A 22829-nucleotide genomic window follows, 5' to 3' on the forward strand; every position below is an offset into this window, starting at 1 on the left:
TTTTCCCTCACTCAGGACAGGGAGTTGTAGAGGAGCTGTGGAGTACGGGACAATAAAACTTTTTTACCCCTGTTGCACTACTCGCTCTCTCTTTTTTCTGTTTTTATTGTCGGTTGTGTGCATTTCTGCGTAATTTTTTTCCATCTCGTTTTTGTTTTCCTTTCACTTGTCCAATATAACTTTTTTGCTTTTTTTTACTTTATTTCTCGCTGAACATATTAACCGTTTACCACCTTTTTGACGAAGTGTGTGTGTGTGGGTGTATGTAACTATCAACGTTCCGGTGTTATTGTAACCCACCGTTTGCCGTTCAGTTCTACCTGCCTGCTCACACTGCACACTGCAGTCGATTATTTATTTACAGTGAGATTTATTGCGTGTAAGGACTGTACTGAAATAAAACAACAGCGTGCACCCTTCCTCGTGCTGGAGTGCTTTTTTAAACGCCACTTTTTTGTGCATTCCTTTCAGGGAGCGCCTAATGAACTGTGTGTATTTGTGTTTGTTACATTTTATTAACCCTTCATTCGTCTGAAGCTGAAAGTGATAAGGCACACGGGAATTCCGGTTTACGACTTACCCAAATACGCCTGGTAGGGTTCAGCCATCTGAATCAATGCTGAATCTTTCTTGTTGTAGAGAATCTTTACACGTTGTACATCACCATACACTCCTGCAATGAAGTAAAGGTAAAGGTACAGGTGAGCAATGGTATAAAATTGTGCTTTCAATGGACGTGGTGTTTTGATGTTTTAATATTTTTATTTTATTTTATTTAAAAACAACCAATAGGAAACAGAAACCGGTTTGCTGAAGACTGGTCGATAAGTATGGGAGGAAACGCTTGTGCTGACCATTCCGTCACGTTAGAGAGTAGCATCGTCTTCGCCGTCGAAGAAAACATTGCTTTGAATTCCGTTGCCATAATCAGGTTGTTTAGTTTATGTTTGCCATAGTTTTGCTTAATTCAATTTATTATTTGCCGTCAATACAGTTTGTATAGCGAATATTCATTTTTAATTTGTTAGTGAAATATTGTTTCTTCTAACAAATGCATTATAGTTCAATAGAATAGTCATCTTTAACGGAGATCGCTATGATTATGAACATGTTGCATTTCAGTGAATAATATAACTCACCACTCTTCTTAAGTGGAAATGTGGAATTCGACAGGACTCGCTACACCTCATTCAACCAGCATGTAGTGGTCTTCAAACTAATCGACACCACATACCAGCGAGGTGAGAACAGCAACAGCGCGGAATATCAACCAATAAACACGTCCCGGAAGTTAATCCACTGCTAACTTCCGATGGCGTGCCGATGCATAGAAGCGGTAATAAAAGTTTTTTCCGTCTTTTCAACACCTGCAACCGAAAGCAAACACACCTAGACACGAACGGGCATACCCACATCACCCGTGCAATGCGGATCTCAGGACCACGATGACAATGTGTGGTGTAGACAAACAATCATGTCCTCACACTCTGTACACACACGAGAGATGCAGCAGCGACAACATTAAGAAGCGGACAAGAGGAGCAGAATTGGAAGCATTTACGATCGATCACAAAAAAAGGAACCTGACCGCATCGGAGGAAAGTTGACGATGAAGAAAGTAGTGTGATTCTCTCTCTCCAATTTTCAGTGACAACGAAAGCACCCACCGGAAGTAACCTGTTAGCATTTTAAATCCATTCAAGTTCGCTCTTCCGGACGGCGTTCGTTCGTTCGATTTAGGAGAAACCGTTTACGGTGTACACCGGCCACGGGCGTATTGAGCAGCCGTGTGCACCAAGCTAACCGCTTCGTACTTTGGGGACACACATATGATGTTTGCCCTGGTGGTGTTTCCTCTATTTCCCCAATTTTGTCGCCAAGTGCACTTGTTAAGGCAGCCAGCACCCACCAGCGGGGACAGCTATTGTCTGGCTCGGTGAGTTCGTTGATGCAGGATAAAGCAGAATGTGCCGAAAGCTGTTTGCTAGTGAGGAGCTTCTTGGAGTGTATGCGTGTGTGTGGGTGTATGTGAGCACAGCGGCGGTCGGAAGGTGGTCGTTAAAATCTCCGTTCCGTTCTGATTCCGTGCCGAAGCTGCTGATCGAACAAACGAAGGATCAAAATGGGGCACGAGGTGACGGTATAACAGTGCTCCGCGCGTCTATAAGCATAACGCCGCCAGCGTCCTCTTGGGTTGGTTTTCGTGCAGATATTTTTATTGCTATTGCCATATTACATTTATTATTATCGTTTGGCCACCCCACTGCCACTGAACTTCCCCTTTTGCATGAGTGTGTGTGTGTGTGTGTGTTAGTTTATTCCGATTCGCAAGGCTACCACACAGCGAGTATGTGAAGCGGGATAAGGAAGAAGAAGATCTTCCCGATCCCTCAGCAACCGTTCCCATCAAAATGTGGACTAAAAAATAAAATCCTTTATCTTCGGCGCTTCTAACATGGGGTGGTAAAAAACACAGCATTGAAAGGTGTCCACACATCCCTCCGACTTCGTTTGGTAAACGTTATGCCAACGGTACAGAGAGTAAGGAACGTGGCGCACAACAAAAAGAGCTAGCACAGCATTACAAAAGCCCCATAAAGGCAAAGGGTAGGATCAGTGCTTTTTCACAAAGGACTAGAAAAAAAAACATATGAAAAGAAAACCTTTGATAAAAGGATTGAGAATCAATAATTTACAAAACGGATTTTTGCCTTTCCTTTCCCTCCATTCTGTCTGCTGCCGAGCAGCCGGTTGTGATGAATGGGTCGCGCCTTTTAGCAAAGCGTCTTCAACCGTCGACTGTGCGCTGTTGCATCGATAGCGAGAAGCAAAAAAAATATCTCTTTAGTCATTCGGCAGAGTTCGTCCGTTGGTCGAAAAAGGGGCTATTTTAATAAGATTAAGAGTTCAAGCAACTGTTTTGGGCTAGGTAAGGTAAGGCGTATTTTGTTGGTTTGTTTTGTTTGTTGTGTGTGTTTTTTACAGCGTTTAGTCAATAATATGTTTTTAAAGGATTTGACCATTTTGAAATGTTTGAAGACCCTTAGCTTCTTCAACTAGCCAGATTTTTTGTTTTTAAAATGCAAACATCAGCATATAAATGGTATAGAAAGACAGTAGAAACTATTTTGTCATGAACCGGTTTTGCAATGAATCATTTATTAACTTTTCACAAAGATGCGGATGTTGCTTATTTCGGGGAAACGAATTGGATGAATCATTACATCAGTTTCGCATTGCAAGAGCACAAAAAGAATTAATTTACACACCCCTTTAGCATGAACAAAGATTCCTTTTCAAACTTTTTCATTGCTGTTCTTTACTAGCAATTATAAAAACATTAAAATAATATAATATTTTCAAGTAATGGATTCAATTAATACCGCATTTACCGTTTATTGCAAGGTAAAGTTGTTTTACGAGAAAATAAAGTAAACCATTCTACAATCGCAACAAATATTGAAAACCATTTCGCCCTCCCTTTCCCAAAGCAGCTCCACGCGTTCCACAAAATTATTCGGGAAACGGTTCTCAGCCCTAATAAAAAAACGAAAACGTATGAAAAGGCTGAACCATTTTCATTAAACTGCACTGCACACTGGAGAATGTTGTGCAGCCATGGAATGGACCGACCGACCTTTACCGAGGATTTGTTCCAAAGCTCCTTTTCCCATGAGCAAAGAGGCAGGAGAGAGAGAGAGCGAGGGCATCATGTTTGCATTTTGGGGATGTGCATAAAATTTAAATACGGTCCCGAGCGAAAACGGTTCGAGAAAGTTTCCCGTTCAGCGAGCGACAGTATCCACCATTCATCCATCAAAATCGTTTGGCAAACGCGAAACACAGCCACTGCCAGCGTGAAAGTGAATAGCAGGAGGGTAAAAGATTTGTTACAACCATTTGCTACCGACCGGTTGCTACCGCTTTTTACCCATGCCGGACACAGTGCAGCAGCAGAAGGTTCCGGTGAGGGAGAACAGGGCGCACAGGAAAGCTCTTTCCATCTGCAGCACCCATTCCACATCCATCGAGCAGAGAAGGGAAGGAGGAGTTCAACGCAGCAGCAGCAGTAGCGAACTATCTTTCGATCGAAAATCTCAATAATCCTGCCACGACCGCACAACACACGCTGCTTTATATGTGTTTGTGTGTGTGTGTATGTGTACATGTTGGGGGACTTACTCCCATTCCCACGTCGGGCTTGGTTCGATGCAACATGGCCATACGAAGAGGCACAGGTGTGTGTGTGTGTGTGTGTGGGTAAAGTGGAGGAAAATCCCTCTTCCATTGCAAAGGACTCAAGCCAGGAACGTGGCCAATATGTGCGCACCTGTGAGCACACCTTGCCGGGCTGATGGTGTTAGCGGTAGGGGTGTGTATGCGCCACCCCCGTGGCATGTGCATCATGTGCAGTGGAACGTGCAAATTTATATAAATTGATTCGATTCCGAGTCGATACAAAAATGGCTCGCGCTTCGCAGGGGGAAAACGAGGCTGGCACAAGGGTCGCTGCTCATATGCACCTGGACGAAGGGGGCGGCAGATGAACGAAACAGTTTCGCAGTGCCTTTGTATGCACACTCGATACACCCATTAGAGGCTTAACCCTTGAAAGGGACACTAAGTGGTTGTGAGTTTTGTAGGGCAATTTTTAAACTTTCGCAGCCCTTTGAGGGATAGTTTTATTGTGCAGTTGTTGGAAAATATGTTTTGATAAATTTCATTATAAAATGTTGAAAAATAGAACGGTATTACAACATTGATGGTCCTAGGTTCAAATATTATACAAACCAGGACTTTCCACAGGGCTTATTATTAAAAGTTGTTGTACATTGTAACACATTTTAAAAATTGCTGTTACATGCTCTTTACTATTACCGAGTTACTGCTGATATATTTTTTAATTGTAGCATTTTCTGACAGCCACAACACTCGTGTTCAGTTGAAATATGATGCCTTCGAAATAATATAGCAACTCTAAACCCAAATCTAAATTCGGTTTCTCTCAAAGGGTTCAATTGTCTCACGCTAAGCTTCCAATTTCACCCTCAAAAGCATGAAACAAAACCATCGCACTCGGGAATGCAAACGGCGGGACGGGTTTGGGTTGTGACGGGGTGGTGGTTGATTTTATTTATTTTGCCACACAGTCCCGACTCGCAGCGGCAGCAGCAGCATCGACGCTCACCATTCTATGTCGCATACGCCTGCGGCCAACAAAAACACACATTCACACAGATATACATATCCATCGTACCTTTTATCCATCGAAACAAATTAAGATTAACTAGGCTGTTGCCGTTACCGCCATCGTTGATTCCCTGGATTGCAAAGCCCACTAGTGGGTGGGGGGAGTGGGTTGCAAGAGCGCAGGGGTGGGTGTGGATGGAAGGGAACGGCCAAAAGATTAGACCATGGGATTGAATGGGTTCTATGAATGATTTATGAAGTGATGGTATGACACACAGTGTTGTGACGGTTCCACACAAGCAGGAAATCCTGGGCTAGGATGAGTTCAGGGGGAATTACCGCTACGGTGGCTTACGGTTCGCTATGCTAGCCCGACTGGAGCGAGAGGGAAGATGTAACAAAAGGCTTCATCATCTCTTCCGTTCATGCCCCCTCGTGGTCTCGGTGGTTCGTTCCAGTTTGGTGCCAAAATGCGTACGGGTAATTAGAAAAGGCGATGGTTTTGCTAACCAGACACACCACTAGGAGGGGTGGAATGGTGTCCAACATACACATACACACACACGCAAGCGCAGGTATAGAACGGTGTGCCAACATCGAAATTGGCTTGGAGATTGGACTTAGAAAGGGTAAGTTGGGAAGGGATTCAGTTGGCTAGGGAGAAGATTTTGGAATTTTTGTGTGCCGGTATAACGCTCGCGAGCAAGCAATTCTTTGGCCAGAATGGTTGCCCGCGAAAGGGGGCGACAAAAGGTAAGAAGAAGGATTAATTTGTTTCGGAGGATTCGTAGCCACCCTCCGCAAGCCTCGCGCCATACCATCTTTAATGGAACATAGAAAGTTGAACTGGTGGTGGCTGTGGTGGTACGGGCAGAAATCTGCGAGTTCGTTCCGGTGAACTGAAATCGAAATTACGCCCCACGAAGCACAAAGACGGGTCGTCGTCGGGCGGGCGCACGAACAAGAAGTCTCCAACAAGAGAGTGGTGGGGGGAAAAGGTCCCGTCATGGTTTTCCTTTTCGTGTCTCGTCGTCTCTGGTTTGCGCTGACTACGGCCTTGATTTTCTCGTTCCATTTCTTAGGTGGCTTTGGTAGGTAATTAGCTAAAAGAAATGCTTCTGCTGTGGTGCCAAGGAGGAGCTGAACGTCGGTAAGCCTAGATGGTCCGCCCGCAATGGAGATTGCCCGGTTCCATATTCAACTGGAAGAAGGATTAGCCAACCCGAACACAACAGGTGTAGTAGTAGTAGGGTGAGGGATGCTTATTGCTTGGCGAGACTGAGTGAAGTGGTCAGTTAGTGTGATGGGCAGCGGTTCATTTTAAAGAGATTCGAGCAGCTATTTAGGTGTTTCGTTTTAAAATGGAATGTTTTTAACATTGGTACGCAACGACCTATGTCGGAGAGGACGGTTCACTGGTTAAGCAGAGCATTGCATTCCTTGATTAAGATCTTTTGGTGATTCTCAAAAGTATTTAATGCTTCCAGCCTGGTTAAAACTTTTAAGATTTTATTTCTAAAATTGCCATCCTGGTTCTATTATTCTATTAGTTCAAATGGAACAGCTGTGAAAATACATCTGTTCTGAAAGGAGAAAACACATGTCTCAACCTACATCTCAATCAGAATCACTAAAGCTTCTAGAAGAATGTACTAATACCTGATCCTTCTGCAAGATTGCTGTACTTAGTCCAATGCATGTATTAAAAACCCATTCCACTTCCTCGCAGAGTACATACCCAAGCGAACAATGAACGATTACACTGTATGGTAAGAATGGTTCTCTTGCCTCTGCAATGATTGCTTCTTCATCCGTACGGATTCTCCTTCCAACCGGCATTAAACCCGTGGAACACATACAATCGTACACATTTCATCGAGCAATCCTTCAACTGTACGTTTCAAACCGCTTCCAATGCGAGTCAGTAGCAGAAAGGATTTACCACAGTCTCCATCAAAACAAAACGAAGACAGCATTTTAATCCTACCTGTGTTGTGTGTATTGAAACGGTTCTTCGTTCGCGGTCGTTTAATTTGCTCAACCACACGTAAAACGGGGAAAACATATTTGAACGTGCCCGCCGTGGTACTTCTGTCTGTCTGCTCCAGACTGCAGACAGTGAACCAATGGGTGGTGAATAGCTCGATTACTGAATGCAATTTTTCGAGCTACACTCAACAGCTTACTTCGTATGGTGGTTCATAAGAAATTCGTTAAATTTCTTTCGACCACTCAAAAAATATCATCACGATCGCGCGTTGAACGATGCTGGTTAAGGGAGCGGCAGCATCATTACACCACATTGTGTACTTACTGTAACGAAAAAAAAACGCGCTCCTCGAAGTAACGATATAGCGAAAGAAGCTGACATAAGATGAATGATGGAGACGAAAAGAAAAAACGCCAGGAATTTTCTCGCCAGTTGAGTGAAGCGCGTCTGAGCCCATTTTTGGTGTGGCGTGGAAGTATATTTAAAGAAATACCGTGCACCAAAACCAGCAAGAAAAAATACGTCTCATTCTTTATCTTGCATTCCGTCGGTTTTGCATCGGCATCTTTGCGTGAGGATCGATATTTTTTCGTTCGCTCTCTCTCTCTGCCGCTCTGCTTTTAACATGTGTTGTGTGTGTTTGTGTGCGCTGTAAGGATAAAGAGTAATATGAACGATACCAAACAGGGCATGGGTAGTGATACTTGAAAGTGATGACACTGCAGTGTCACCAATTGACTCTGGCAGGGTTTGCTTTCTATTCAGCGCTTCGTCATGCTGCGTTTTCGTTTATTTACTTTTTTATATTTTTACGGTTGGGAGTTTTTTTTCCTTTCCGACGTTTCATAAACACGGCTCAGCTAGCACAATCGTTAGTAGCAGAATCAAAAAAGGGAAAACCAGGATTTAGGGTTGCCATTGCTGTAAGAAAGTAATGACAATCTTCCTTGGCAAGCACATAAAAGTGAGCATAATCGGCAAAAAATCGGCTCAGTTTGAAGGGGTTATTTTATGCTTTATTAAAAATGGAAAATTGTCTCTTAGAAATCCTTCAAAACCAAGTATCGTCTTAGATTTTATTTCTTTATTTAATAACATTCATTACGGGTGGGAAGGAGGGCGCTGCTTGAGCCCGAATTTAACTTTCCCACTTTAATTTCTTCTTCCTGCGAATGAATTTTATAACTCAATCTACGCAATGAAATTCATCATCCCAGCACAGTACAATAAGCGTATTTTCGTTCTGTGTTAGCACACACAGACACACACTATCAACCAACCGAACCAACCGAATGGTCCCGAATAGACTAAAAAGTTCTCCATACTAACAACTGTAACCTCGAGAAGATGGTTCTCGATAAAACCAACCTGTCTGTCATCATTGGCCAGGTTGCCCGGAATCGATAAGACAACCAATACCCATGTGGGTACCAATATTGCAGAAAATTTCTGCTCGAGGTAAAAGTTTTTGCAGCACAAACTTTTACACGCCCACCCATTGCCGCTTCGGCGCCGAGTGCACCAACCAACTGCCCAGGAAAGTAGCTTTTCCTGTAAAGTCACTCAAACGATAGGCCACCCATCGTCCTGCCCCTGCCACCTTACCCTTACCCTCTCTCAAATGGCAACCAAAACTCGATCGTTCACTTTGCTCTTCGGGGATGCAACAGCTAGACACGCTTCACCGATCAGCATAAAAGTTTGCATAATTGGGAAGATTGTGAATATATTAATTTCCAACGCAAGCTAAGAGGTGGGGTGTGTTGTGCGTTTGAAGATCTTTGGAAAACTTGGGACCTCTAAGACGACAAGCACCCACACACACACACACACCGGCAAAAATCTACAGAGGACCGAGTGGACGATTGATCTTGAAGTTTCCGGCTTTGCGCAATCTGGTGCAGCACAAGCTCAGCACAAACTTTGGAGACGCCATTAAGCGCCACTTCCGGCAAGTGCAGTGCAGAGGTCGCATGCAACACGTATCAGTTCGTATCGATACAGACGGGTAAGAGAAGAAGCGCAAATAAATATGAAATACGTTATCCTTAAGCGCGCGCGGATGCACAATCAATAGTGAAAGCAATTCTCATTTGTCTGTCTCCTCGTTAGCGTCTTCTTCGATCGAGCAACCGGATTGATAGCTTTATATGACTCTTTGCTGGCAGCTAACAAGGATGGGGTTGGAGATGAATGTTGCTCATCGAAAAGAAAAGAATAAAAAAAAACGAACGCACTCAAATGTACACTAATCTTTATTCGTTTCGTTTCTTGACAAATAGATATGCAGCAGACGCAACCAGGTACCTTCGGGGACCAGCAAAGGACACTCGCGGGAAGGAAGGAAAAGTAATATTCCATTTGCGTTACGTCCAAATTCAATTTCCCATACCCGACAATGAAGGTGAAGAAAGGGTTTCGAAATCGAACCGAGCTTTCGAATCTCGTATTGCATTTGGTGGCCTGGCAGGTCTGAGAAGGTATGAGAAAGTTTCCTCAGGGATAAGGATGTGTATCGTGTGCACCATTTCACTATAGTGCTGTAATCGATTGAAGGATTGGATTCGTTTTTTTGCCTTTCTTTCGGTAATATAACTCCTACGAATCTCGTGCGCCCTTCGTACGAGGTCATATGGGATAACACACAACAGGTACGGGTCGTAGTAAAAGGTAAGAAATATGATCTTTCAGTGGTTGGCGATAGCACGAAAAGCTTAACTTCAATGGTTTATGGTGACGGGAGACTGCAAAAAGCGCTCCTTCTAAAATGTAGTCAACCACAACAGAAAATGTTCTCTAAATAACAGGCATCGCCGCCATCATGCCTCTGCTATGTAGGCCAGATGTAGGTTGGCAATGCAAAAAAAGGTAGCCAAAAGGCATCCTCTTCTCTGGTAATAAGGATCGCTCCGGTAGATGTCACGCTAACGAGTCGCTTCCTGCCGAGCTAACACACATATTCACAACAACCTCGGGTTTGGGCTCGTATGGTTTCCTGAAATTGTGGAAAGGGAGCATTGCATGCACATTTGCAAGACAAAAAAAAACTGTGTTGTGTAAAAAGGGAATCCAAAAATATGCTTCTAACACACAGTCACAGTCGGAGGTAGAAAACGGCATGCTTTCCGGAGCATTCTCTGGAGCATTACGGATACTTTTGCTTTCTTCTGAGCTTCATAAGACAGGACCTGGGAAACGGATGAAAATAAAGAATAAAACCACACTGCCCGGTGTTGGCAGGGAACCTGGTGTGACGTGGCGAAGGAGATCTCTTTCGCTAAATTTGACAAGCAACTGACAGCGCTTATGTAGTTGCGGGCGGTGTGAAACCGATTATAGGCACACACACACACACACATAAACACGGTGGCAATGCTCCCTTTGCGTCGGTCTGCGACTCACAAAAAGCTGGCGCATCATATTATGCTCCACACAGTTTGAGACGTTTGGGAATTATGAATGCGATAAAAGTTTCAAGCTGAACGAGACTGGTCGCGAATCATGTGGAGAAGGGACACACGAAACAGAAATAGAAAAGGCGAGTATAATAAGCATCAAAACAAAAGAGAAAAACAAAATAGTACTTTTGGCTTTATACAAAAATAACCCAACGAAGGTTTCAAACGCCGACCGAACGTAAGCTTTAAGGTGGAAAAGCGCTTTTCCACTGATCGAATAAAGACTTCAACGCCGAAAGCAGCCGCCCACTTTTCATCTGTGTTCAATTTTTCAGACAGCTGTCTTGGCAAAAGGTACGAGATGAACACGCTAGACATAGCTGATATCCTTCGTGCGGTTGCTGTTTGTGAGTGAAACGGCAGTTTTTTTTCTTTTTTGTATATGACTAGCGAATCTTTCATACAGCAAATTGAAAACTCACACAAAAATGCACACAAGCAAGCGTCAATAGATCCGCCGCGGTTGAATGAAATTCACTGACGAAACTCAAATGCAAACATATTTTAACAAAGAAAGGAAACCCCAGTTGAATAACATACACACCACGCATACACACACACACACACACTGACGCTGTGAAAAAGGTGTGGAATAGACAGTTGTTGCAAAACAAACAAATTATAAATAGTGTTGGAAATGGAAATAAACGAATAATATATAAGGAAAACAAACAAAGGTGTAAGCAAATTATGGCAAACATAAACAAAAATAGAAATAAAAACAAAAACAAAACTCATGATATCAATATGTAGCCGTGGTAAAGGTAGTGAAGGCGTGTCGTGTAAGTGTGAAACGGTCAACCGAATGTAGTGTCTGTTGGCGTGTTTCTGTTTTGGGTTCTGTTGTGTATGATGGAGCTAGAAAGTGTAGTGTTTAATGTGTGCGGACATACCAAAGAGGGTAAATAGAGCATCAGGCGTGACCATCTACAGAAGAGAAGAAAAATAGAGAAAAATTCAGTTAGCAGATGAGAAATATTTCTTTCAAATGGTATTCGTCGCGATTGTTGAAGCTGGAGAGAGGGTGGGGTTTGAGGCAGGGTTTACGGTGTGGAAGGATAAAGGAACAGAAAATCAAACGATCTTGCCACAGTTGCTTTCTGTTTCCAAAATGTTTTGGAAGGTGAAAAGGTGTAGGAATGCATTCAAGTGAAACAACCGACATAGGTCGTGTGAGTGCAAAACAAAAAAAGGTTTTGAAGGGATAGGAATAACATAAACGTATGATAGGATGTTTGGGAAGTGTCAAAGTAGTAAAAACGCAAAACAAAGATGATTGGATGCAGCATTTAGATGGATGACAAAGCCCGTCAATCGTCAAAAGATGAAGGCGTAGGATAGAGCTCCTTTTAGATATAGATAACAAATAGATAGTTAGACACGAGACTAGGATAGGGGATACAGTAAGACACATAGAGTTACATAGAATGCTAAAAACAAGTAGACACATATAAAAAGGCGAATGATGAAAAACGCTAGAGTGTAACATTTACAGAGGAGATAGAGACAACGCAAAATAGACGGCACAGTAACAATAATGTATGAAACTAGTACAAAACAAATACCAACCACTTTAAACGAGGCACGAACACAAAATACAATAAAAAACAAAACAAAACCAAAACAAAAACTAAAACAAACAACTGAAACTAAACAAGAACTAAAACTTTTTCAATAGATACGAAATATTTATAATGATTCCACATATAGCCAACGATCTGCGAAGTGACGTTCTATAAGCGCTATAGAACAATAGCATATTACATTACAATCGAACAGCACAACCCTATCAAAGCAAGAAGACAAAGGAGATAAAACGACATCAGTATAACGACCATCATCGACACCATCGCCAACCAAACACGGTTCTAGCGACTGTGGCAGGACAGCCAACACCATTAGACCACCACGTCTCTTCGCACCGAGCGTGCAAGAAAAGGACTATAAATTTAATGAATTTTTAAACGGCTAAAAATGAGCAAAAATAATGAAGAGGAAAAGCTAATGGACGCACGTTATCTGCACTCCACCCGGGTCTTCTCGAAGGACGTGCAAAAAAGGGGATAAAACGTAATAAAAATAAACGATAATGAGTCACGAGAAGTGAAAGTGCACCGTCTTGCAGCAGCGAAGTGAGAATGCCGGGGTGAGAGTGGAACGAAAATAAATTGCCATTGGCAGTGTTCGCAAAAGGGAACTTGAGATGAGTGCCCTCTGTTTTCACAAGTGTGCGTATTTTTGGTCCTATCGGCTTGGCAGTGTTGCTCAGCTCGATTGACGGGCTCACCACTCACACCAACAACCTTCGTATAGGATCCGATGATAAGATTTTCTAAAGAAGCTTTTGAATAGCATAAAGGGTGAATTTGAACGAATGTAAGCCATGGAGGGGTGATCCAAAACTGAAATGACTAACGACACCGGACGATAGCGAGACCGGAGAGAAAAAAGATGTACCAACGACCAAGAAGCAAAGACGCCGACAACGGAGACAGTGTGGACGGGCGTTGTAAGCGAAGCCACTAGACACGGAGCAACATGGCCGCTGGGAGGAACGTGAACAGGGACAACAAATGACTGCATAATAGCGCACACTACCATCATTCTTTTGTTTTGTGACGATTTTGTGTCTGACAGTCTTTTCCGTCACGCTTCTCTCAATCTCTCGGTTTGGAACGCGGAGCGGACGATAGATACAATACGCTGTGTGATAAATATGTGAAATAAAATTGCAGTTCCCTTTTATAACCTCCCACCTTTCCCTTTTTCCCTTCTTTCAGGTAGGGAGGTGGGTTGTTGGAGGAAATAAAATCCAGTCATTTCGTAATGATGCTTATTTAAAAAAGAAAGAAACCTGTAAACACCTACAGAAACATACAGGAGAAGCGTGAAATCGAAAGATAGTGTATACAAATACAGTGCCTTCAGAAGGAGGGAATCACAGTAGAAATTTTAGAGATACAGAGTGAATTATAGTGACAGACAGAGAGAAGAGGGGAGGAGGAGTAGTCGGTAGATGGAGAGAAGAGAGTTGGACGAAAAGTTTAAGGATCCTAGGGAGTGTGTAGAATGTGTTTTCCAATTCCCATTCCACAAGAAAGAGCGTTGCCTTAAATTTTCAAGCTTTCTTTTGCCAAAAGGATCACACTTTTCCTGAATTTATATTTTAAATTACACAGCCATCGACACAAGTAATGACACAAAAAAGTGCCAAAATGAACGCTGGCAAAGAATATAGAAAGCGAATCATCTTCACCTTTCTAGCCTCCTCTTGTTCCATACTGTTAAGTTATTATCCTTAAAACCATAAAAATGATTGCAATTCGCGGCTTGAAACTCTCATCACTCTTCTACCACCACCCGCGCGGCGTGAAGCACGCGGGCAGACACGGCACTAGGTTCCCAGCAGCGAAAGAAGCAAGAGAGCAGAAGCAACTTGTGGCTTTCTACTTGGAACAATATTTTATCCACACCTAAAAGTGGTGGTAGTAGTGGCAGCAACATCCGCCCCTCAGCTTATCGTAAAGTTCATCAACAACGGAGTGCCGTCCCGGGCCCAGCCACGGCTAGACCGTACAAACTGCAAGCAAGCGGATCCGCTTTACGGATTCGAGCTTCGTAGCAAAAACCTCAACCAACCACGGGGAACACCCCAACAGTGAGAGGCGAACTTTTCATGTGTTGCTTTTATTTTCTTTTAGTTTTTAGTGGAAAAGTTTCGCTCCGTTTGCCAAAGCAGAGAAAGCGTTAAAGAGCGTTCCGGTTGCGGTGAAGATTGCTGCTGCAGGAACAAATTTTCCTTCCCCACTTCGGAGGAGCGTACACAAGAGAAAATCGTACTACTGTCTTCGAAGGGATTCCCCCCATCGCGTTGGTTTGCTAGAGAAGAGAAGAGGATCCGTTTATGTAAATCGAAATCCATAAAAGAAGATAATTTATTCCACAATAATACGACTACAGTGTAGGGATAGGGGGAAAAACGCACGCAAAAAACCGGGGCGAGAAATGCAAACTTGCCCATTCGGGCCAGCTAGTAACTGGCCACCGACCACAAAAGAACCGGACGGGACAGAATAAGGGACTGGGGCCCATTTTGATTCGTACTTCGTTTGCCTTTTTGCTGTCTGACAAAATGGACAGTTTGCAGTAAACGAACACGCCTCAAACCGTATCCGACGAAGCCGGTGAAGAAATCACTGAACAATTCACTATTCTTTGCTTGCGGAAGTTTTCATTCAAACAAACCATGAACAACTAGAGCACGGTATGGCGAACAGAACCACCACCGACAACGTCTTCAATCTGTTGCGCGTAGTGTGAAGGAGCTCAAACAGGGGGGGAAGATGGCCGGGAAGTGGGAAGGATTCGCCCTTTTGGTTGGGCTGTGGCACAAGTCAACAGCTAGTGCCGTTGGCTGCACTACGATGGACGAGCGAAACTTTAGCTTGGTAGTCAGAGGTCGCATTGCTGTGCGATGGGAGCGGCTTCACACTCCGTTTGCACCGGATGGTAATTTAAAGCGGGGAAGACCTTTTTGGGTAAATAAATCACACTCTGCCCGCACAACGGGAGGGTGCGATGAATCAAAAACATTTGCTTCAACGGCCGTGTGTTCCATTTATTGCAGTTCTCTTTTTTTGTCGTTTATTGCAGGCAAACGATTGTAGGAGCACAACCGCACAACCAAGCGTACCGCACCATGTGGAGTGGTATTTTATTGCGCTGAAGTCAAAATGAAAATAACATCGCTTTTTCTGCGGCTAATCTTTTAAGTATGTTTTCATGCTTAATGTGACGTTTTTATTGTGGCACTGGGATTTTTGCTCCGCTTCACGCTCTAAACCAATTGTTGCATCGCTATGGATCGTGGTTGCGGGACAACGATTATGATTGCCGTGCTTTTCGTTTACTCCACCGAAATGGAGACGCCTGGTGGTTGTTGCCGCTGCAGGCAACGACGGCACGCAGCCGAGAAAACATAATAAAGCGATAATTAATTCACTCCTTTCCCCCATTCCATATCATTCGTTTTCAAACAATAACCCTAGCGCGGTCAGGTGGCTTGGACAGTGAAGCAGTCAGGAATCATCACGGTGCAACCACACCACTCACTGCACCACGGTCAAGTTTGCTGAAGAGTGATGACTATTTATGGAGGTCTGTATGTGTGTTGTTGTTGGAAAGAGTTGGATGGAAGAAAGACAAAGAGCAGTAAGAGTGGTGAAAGCTATTATGGTGGCGAATGGAAGAAGGATTGATAGACACAGCGGCGAGTGAAGAAGGGAAGACGAGAGATGTTAAATAATAGAATCACCTCGGTACGGCACACTCGGAGGGGCACAGCGACAGAGCAGAGGTAGAAGGTTTCTTTGTGAAGATCACAGAGAAACAGAGACAGTTCGGAAAGATGAAACTAATAATGCGGAACTAAAATCACAGAGTCGGAAGAGAACGGGGAGCTGCAAAAGGATACCCCATTATTTACCGGCAAACCGGCGCATTCGGGGATGTAGAAAAAAAAGGATAGACGCAGACTATAGACGAAACACAACACAAAAGACAAAAAGGGAATGCAAACAGCTATGAGACGAAGCGTGACAGACAAAGCCATACAGATAGTAGGGACAAGGAAATGCAACTGACAAAAAAAAAAAAGAAAGCACAGACATTGAAAACATCGAGCTGGATAGTACGGGTACAGGTTGGTAGTGCCGTAGAACTGATAATTAAAATGCAACAGCTTAAAGGGATCAAGTAGTTAAAAAACATCAAATGTGATAAAACGAATGAGCGAACGAAAGAGTAGGAACACAAAATTTACTGTATAAACGAAAATATGAACGAAAATTAATGGCAATACATCCATCAAAGCTAAAGCTCAAAATTATGAAAATATATCCAAATGAATCGAAGACATAACAGACAAAAAACGAACAATAAGAACAAACGAAAACAGAATCAATCCACTAGAAAACGAATAAAAAACAACAACGAAAAAACGCAAACTAATAAAACAGTGTTTCAAACAAACTATAAATAGTGATGTGAGCGGATGTAGAATGATGTCAAGGAAAGTAAGATGATACATTTACAGGTGGAATAGTGAAGGATACCCTCTACAGAACGGTGTATAGAAGAAGGTAATGAAACAAATCAACACATGACAAAACTTATACGTGACAGTAGAGAGTGAAAGTAGGAGCGTATGTTAGTAAGGATCAGGACAGCTAGGAAAGCTGTGACGAATCGGGTGTATTAAGGTACAAGTAGTGGCGAGCATCTTTAAGGGTTGGTAAAAGACCATCAAAGACACCGAGCAAGAACGTTTGACGTATACACTGAGATAGAGAGTTAGAAATACACATAAACAGAGGACAAGGAGGTATAGAGGAAAGAGGAAACACGAGTGTTATATGGGGGTAAGATAGAAACAGACAGGATAGTGGAGGAGCTAGAGAGTGACAGAGATAGTGATAGATAGAGACAGGATGCATAGTAATAGATTCTACGTTAGATCGGTTTACCTCGTCGTTGAGATTGGAAACGAGCAGCACGTTGGAGAGTCCCCGCACGTTGGCCGGGTTCGGCGTTCCGAGGGCACCGTTCGAAGCGAGCGCAAACGCGTTCAGGCTGGGCAGGGCGCCACCGTAGGCACTCGCGAGTGCCGGCGTACCGAGCCCGAGCCCGAACGGTGGCATCACGCCCGGCGTCGCTAAGCCGTTCACTAGAAAATAGGGAGATTTGTCTAATTTGACTATTACACGGAAGTTGCACGCTACTTGACAACAACGAAAACATCGACGGGCGATTGTTTTGAGCTATCAAAGTCGGCTTTACCTAGTCGGTCGCGGGACAGCTGCGGTCGCTGACCGGTCGCCAGCAGGAGCAGATCGCTCGCCGATACCAGCCCGCCGGCACTCGCGATGACGTCGCTGCCCGGCTCACCGGACGGCAGCGACGGGTTGGTGTAGTCTCGCGACTTGTCATTGTTGTACTTCACGTTCAGTGCCGTCAGCTTGCTGTTGTCGATGCGCAGCGTGCAGCACCCGTTGTAGATGTTCTGCCCGTCCAGCGATGCTCGCGCGGTCTGGGCGGTCTGCGCATCGGGATACTGTATCAGAGCCTGTATCGGTAGAAGAAGAACGGACAAACATACGTGTTAGGCACGGCATTTAAATTGTTGCTCTTGTTGATGTGCATACCTGGAACGAGTTGTTTTTGGTGAAGGTGACAATTTTCAGCACTTTTCCGAACCGCTGGAATATCTGATGCAGCACGTCAAGCGAAACTGGATACAGCAGCGACTCGACGATTACCCGGAGCACGGTGTTGGGTGCACCGCTGCCACCGCCGCCACCACCACCACCGCTGCTCGGTGTCGTGGAGCTGTTGTTCGTGTTGTTGCTGCTGGCGTTCTGCGAGTTGCTGTTGGTATGTTCGATCGATAGCGGCAACGGCGACCCGGTCGGTGACTGCGTGAGATCCTGTGCTTGAAGCGCGTTCGTAACGTTCTGTTGTAAAGACATATCAACGGGTACGAGGGGGTTAAATTGAAGCAGAGCCCTTTTTCTGATGAGAATATAGCAGCGTAGTAGTGCACTTACCGCAATTGCATGGTTTTGATCGATCTTCAATTCCCGATGGTTGGAGTATTGCACGTAAACCGTACGGCCCCGCAGCGGTGGCGGATTGGCGTGGAACACGCTCACCATCGTCGAGGCAGCCGTCTCATCGCCCATCTCGATGAAAGCCTGATTTTTGCCCTTCAGCACCAGCACGTTCGTGACGCGTCCGAACGGCAGCCCGAGCTGCATAATTTCGGCTTCGCTCACCTCGTTCGGGATGTTGCGGATGTGCACCACGCGCGATGTTTTCGCTGTTTAGCGAGTGTGGTTGTGTGGAACGAACGATGGGAAAAGGTTTATTAATTATTGAAAGGCATCGCTACAAAGCTACAAAAAGCGTTAAAAAGGAAGGAAATGGAACATTACATCGACAACATTCTCGCCAAAAGCCGGCCGCTATAAGAATTCGAATTCGAACGGGGCATTTTTATTCATCCACAGTTCCAATACTTCGATTTACTGAACGGAATTGCTACTCTGTCGTTTAATTTATCCCCACCGAAGGCACATTCAGTAATCAGCGTTAATGTAAATTTGTGCCGGCACGGTACGGTAATATGCAAAGGGATTTTGGCCATCATTTTTGCTCGGTGGGGGGGGGGGGGGGGGGATTTATATCCGATAGCATCGTACCGTTGACAGTTCCCCCAATGCTCTCTGGGCGATAATGAACCGAAAGTCCAAAATGCCCAACTGCTGCTGTTCAGCTTATTTGAACGGTACGTGGAGGATTTCAATCGTCCAACAGTCTGCAGCAGCATGCCGTCGATAGCCTCCGAACACGATTTTGTTATTATGAATTATCAATAATTTAATTGATTCTTAATTACTACAATTAGTGACCAGTTTGGAGGAGCGCGCAGCTGCACGACTGCTCGATGATTTTCGGCTTTTTGATTTTATACATAAGTCGAGGGGGGTTGGGAGAAAATGTGCTTATATTTTCTCTCGCCACGATCAAACCGATGAGGAAGGGAAACAGGCAGATCGGGAGGAATTGGAATGATTTTACTGTGAAAAATAAACTACGCAGTGAAAAGCGTATTGAAATTTCGCATTCATTTCAAGTGGATTAACGCAAACCTTGAGGGAGAGCGAGCAACGTTAGGAGTAGCATATTTATCGTAATGGATCGGAAATGGTTTGGTAGCGGACCAAGTGTATGTGCCCTTGTTTCCCTGTTTCTTTGTACACGGACCCTATCACGCGCCTTATCAATAGTTGATGATGTTGCTCGATTTTATCCGCTTGCGATGGCAACTATTCTTTAAAGTCTGTTAATGTTGATTAAAAAACAGTATCGGATTACAACAGCGTTTACGCTTCGTTTAATTTACAACAACACTGATGTTTCGAAACGGCAATTTCTCATTTTTCAATCCCATAATCAGATCAAACGCTCAAATTGGTCGACTGTGCATCGGCCGTCGCTCGAATTGGACGTGTTTGATAAACTTTGTTGCACCTGTACGTGCTACAAACGAGGGAATGTTTCACTTTTACTATCTCCAGTCCATGGCCGACCCGGGGTACCGTAGCAGCTGTTATTAATTTTCATTTTCAATTCACAGCCTCAAGGCTCGCTTCTATTTCTTCAAACAATTTTTCCCCAAGCCTCGTGTACAGCTAGGATCATCATGTTCTGTTGCTCCAAAATCCACAGCAGCAGGGTTGCAAAGGGCAAAGGAAAGAAACGGGAATCCATCTCACCCAACCCCGGCGAATGGAGATGGATGTAGTAGATTATTTTTAATGATCTCCTGTGGCTACGCTTTGCTGTGGCAGCGCCGCCGAAAGGATGAAGAAAAAAGGGGGCGCAAAGAAAAACTACCTCTAACCGACAGGTGACGGCCTGCGTCATGATTAGGTATCATAAGTCATTTGGGGATTCTCTGGGTTTGGGTCATTGCTCCCCATGCAGATTCCGTTGAACGGCGAGAAAGGCTGCTAAGGAAATGCTTTTGATAAGGAAGGGTGGCGCTTGTTGGTCGTTTAACCGTAGGCCTTTGGATAGGGTTAGTAGAAAAATGATAGGCTTAGTTGTGATAGAGCAGGGAAGGCAAACACGCATGCTAGACGATGGTAGCGAATAGCGGATCCGGAATTCAAGGTGCCGAGGTTTTCTTATTCGTACAAATAAATATGGCAAGGATTGTTTGGATTGACAGAAGGGAACAAACGTCCAACAAGCCAACAATGGACATTATAGAGACGGTTTCCACTCAAATTAATGTTCCATTTTATGGAGCAAAAAAAATCACGAGGATAAAACAAACTCTCAATGGTAGAGTTTAATTTAACAGCAACTGATAACCATCAAAATACTGTTGCCAATTTGTTTTTGAAAAATTAGATCTGTACGATTACAGTTGTATGACCATTAATCATAAACAAACCGCTCATACAACCACTAATTGCTAAGTCAATTAAATGGGATGCATGGGTATTGTGTGCCTTTGTTTCTTTGTTGCAGTGATAATATTCAATGCAAATTTTATGATCCAATCACGCGGACACACACAACGCTCGCCATCAAAATATGTACCACATTAGCGCCTACGCTCCATTACCTGATCCTTTTCCGGAAATAAATTATGCAAAACCATCCATTTAATCAGTGGCAACTTTGCCTAATCTGTCCATTAAACAATGCCATAGAAGGCGGGCAAAGCAGATGATGATTATGGCGTACATCATAATGATTATGATGTCCATTTCTAAAACGGTAAAAATTACATCAAACTGCTAATGCCAAAAGGAAACGGGGAAAAGCAGTGAACCTTCCTCGTCATCGTTCCAATGGAATTGAGATGAAATTAATGTTATTAAAAATTCAATCATTGATACATCAAATTGCTAACGCTGTCATATGATTCAACTGTAATGTCATGTCACACGTTTATAGAGAATCACAGTAAAACCTAAAACTTTAAGAAATGGTGAAACATGTGTGATAAAAGTAATGTAATCAATCTAACTTTCTTTTAACGACAGAGAGAGAGCACGCCTTGAAAAGTGTACCTAGGATGTGAACACAAACTTCCGTCAACAGGGTTTGAACGATTGCGTTATCGCCAATCAAACGCTCTTCGGTAATGACCGGTGGCAACGATTGATCGAACGAATCCCCGTGAAAGGACGTTCCGGTGACGGCATGTGTCGTACAGTTTGATTAAGTTATTATTGATTACCGCATACTGGTCTGGCCCGGTCTATCATTGCCAGATTTCATTGAGTGGAAAAACGAGCTATGACATCGTATTGCAAACGGTAAACAGTTCAGCCTCACCTACCGCACACTTGTGGCGCAAACTTGTGAACAATGAGTGTTCCCAAGTGTAGGTGGTTGATACGTATTGAGGAACTCATGAAAACGAACATCTCTTTAATATTACGCGGTGGTAAGTTGCGATAAAAGGTAATCAATTCATTTGTTCGCTTTTTATAGACTTAAATTTATCCGTTTCTACTTGAGAAAGTAAAACGTTCGTCCAACCAATGTATTTCACTCAATTTTTCTTTTCATATTTTTCTTGCTGGGTATTTGCTACTCTTCCAACATTACACACAATGTACAGCCTAGTATAAGAAATAATTAAAATAAAATATAAAAACACTTCCATACCATAACTGTCAAGTTAACGAAAACAGATTTAATGCGACTTCTTATATCTCGATAGTACATGAAACGCCCATCGAAATTTGGCAAAGGAGAAAGAAAGCATTAACAAGCACACTTCCCTGAAGTGGGGTAACAGTTTTCTCAATAATTTCGTTGATTTATAATAAACGTTACCGACGAGTTGAGAAAACTTTTGGAAAACTTCTTTCCCAAACATAAGTTCGAGACAAGATTTGGGCCAACTGCCTCCCGTCCTTCCTTATTTTTCATTACTTTAATGCGTTTTTAAGTCATCGAGGACGTTCAATGGGAAATGAATTGTCACGCAAACTGTTCAGTTCAGCTGGATGTACACTGCATCAATCTCTTTAAGTGTCCATCGTTACCTTTTTTGCAATAGAATGAACGAACAAAAAAAAAACATTGAGAGCGAGCACCAAATATAACGCACATGGAAGTACGGAAACCCGTGCTTCAGTTGCGCCTGACAGTTAGGCAATATAAAAACATGCTCCTTTACAGCGAACTTCGCTGGTGCAAGGCACGCGAAACCACTCGTACTGATCGGTCCTTAAAGGAAAGCCTTAAATAGCGAACAAAAAATCTCTCTTAAAAGGATGAAGGCGTTAAAGCGAAGGAGAACAGCAAAAAAACCCTCTAAAACAGTAAAGTGTCATAAAATCCACCATCCCAAGACGGTAAATTGGTGGTAAATTTAACGATTGGTCTCAATTGGGAGCCCGCTTACTCTCTGTTAGGATGGAAAAAGTAACAAAAAAGAAACACATTACTCCTCGGGAAAGGAATAGTGGTGATGATGAGTCATAAAAAAGTGGTGTCGTTATAAATTTGGTTTCATTAGCCAGCGACCGTAATCAAATCGGGACTGGGAATAATCTGAATGGAGGTGGTGTACACACGAGGGAATCGTTTCGGATCGTTTG

At 43.5% G+C, this 22829-nt stretch overlaps 1 protein-coding gene across 24 annotated transcripts in view; it reads right to left on the bottom strand.

Annotated features, from left to right (window-relative positions):
- The window catches only part of LOC1278776 (polypyrimidine tract-binding protein 2), a 272767-nt gene that overhangs the window by 6432 nt on the left and 243506 nt on the right, over nt 1-22829 (bottom strand). For 20 of the 24 annotated variants that reach the window (XM_061650468.1, XM_061650463.1, XM_061650462.1 and 17 more), the window contains 6 exons: nt 18243-18514; nt 17841-18149; nt 17476-17761; nt 17163-17392; nt 11532-11565; nt 581-673 (listed from right to left, as the gene is read on the bottom strand). In XM_061650468.1, coding sequence (XP_061506452.1) covers nt 581-673; nt 11532-11565; nt 17163-17392; nt 17476-17761; nt 17841-18149; nt 18243-18514 — 1224 coding nt within the window. The remainder of the gene's footprint in view (nt 1-580; nt 674-11531; nt 11566-17162; nt 17393-17475; nt 17762-17840; nt 18150-18242; nt 18515-22829) is intronic. The other 4 variants (XM_061650465.1, XM_061650452.1, XM_061650450.1 and 1 more) reach the window with 3 other exon arrangements.

The sequence above is a fragment of the Anopheles gambiae genome, chromosome 2, assembly GCF_943734735.2.
Source record: "Anopheles gambiae chromosome 2, idAnoGambNW_F1_1, whole genome shotgun sequence".
Classification (NCBI taxonomy): Eukaryota; Metazoa; Arthropoda; class Insecta; order Diptera; family Culicidae; genus Anopheles; species Anopheles gambiae.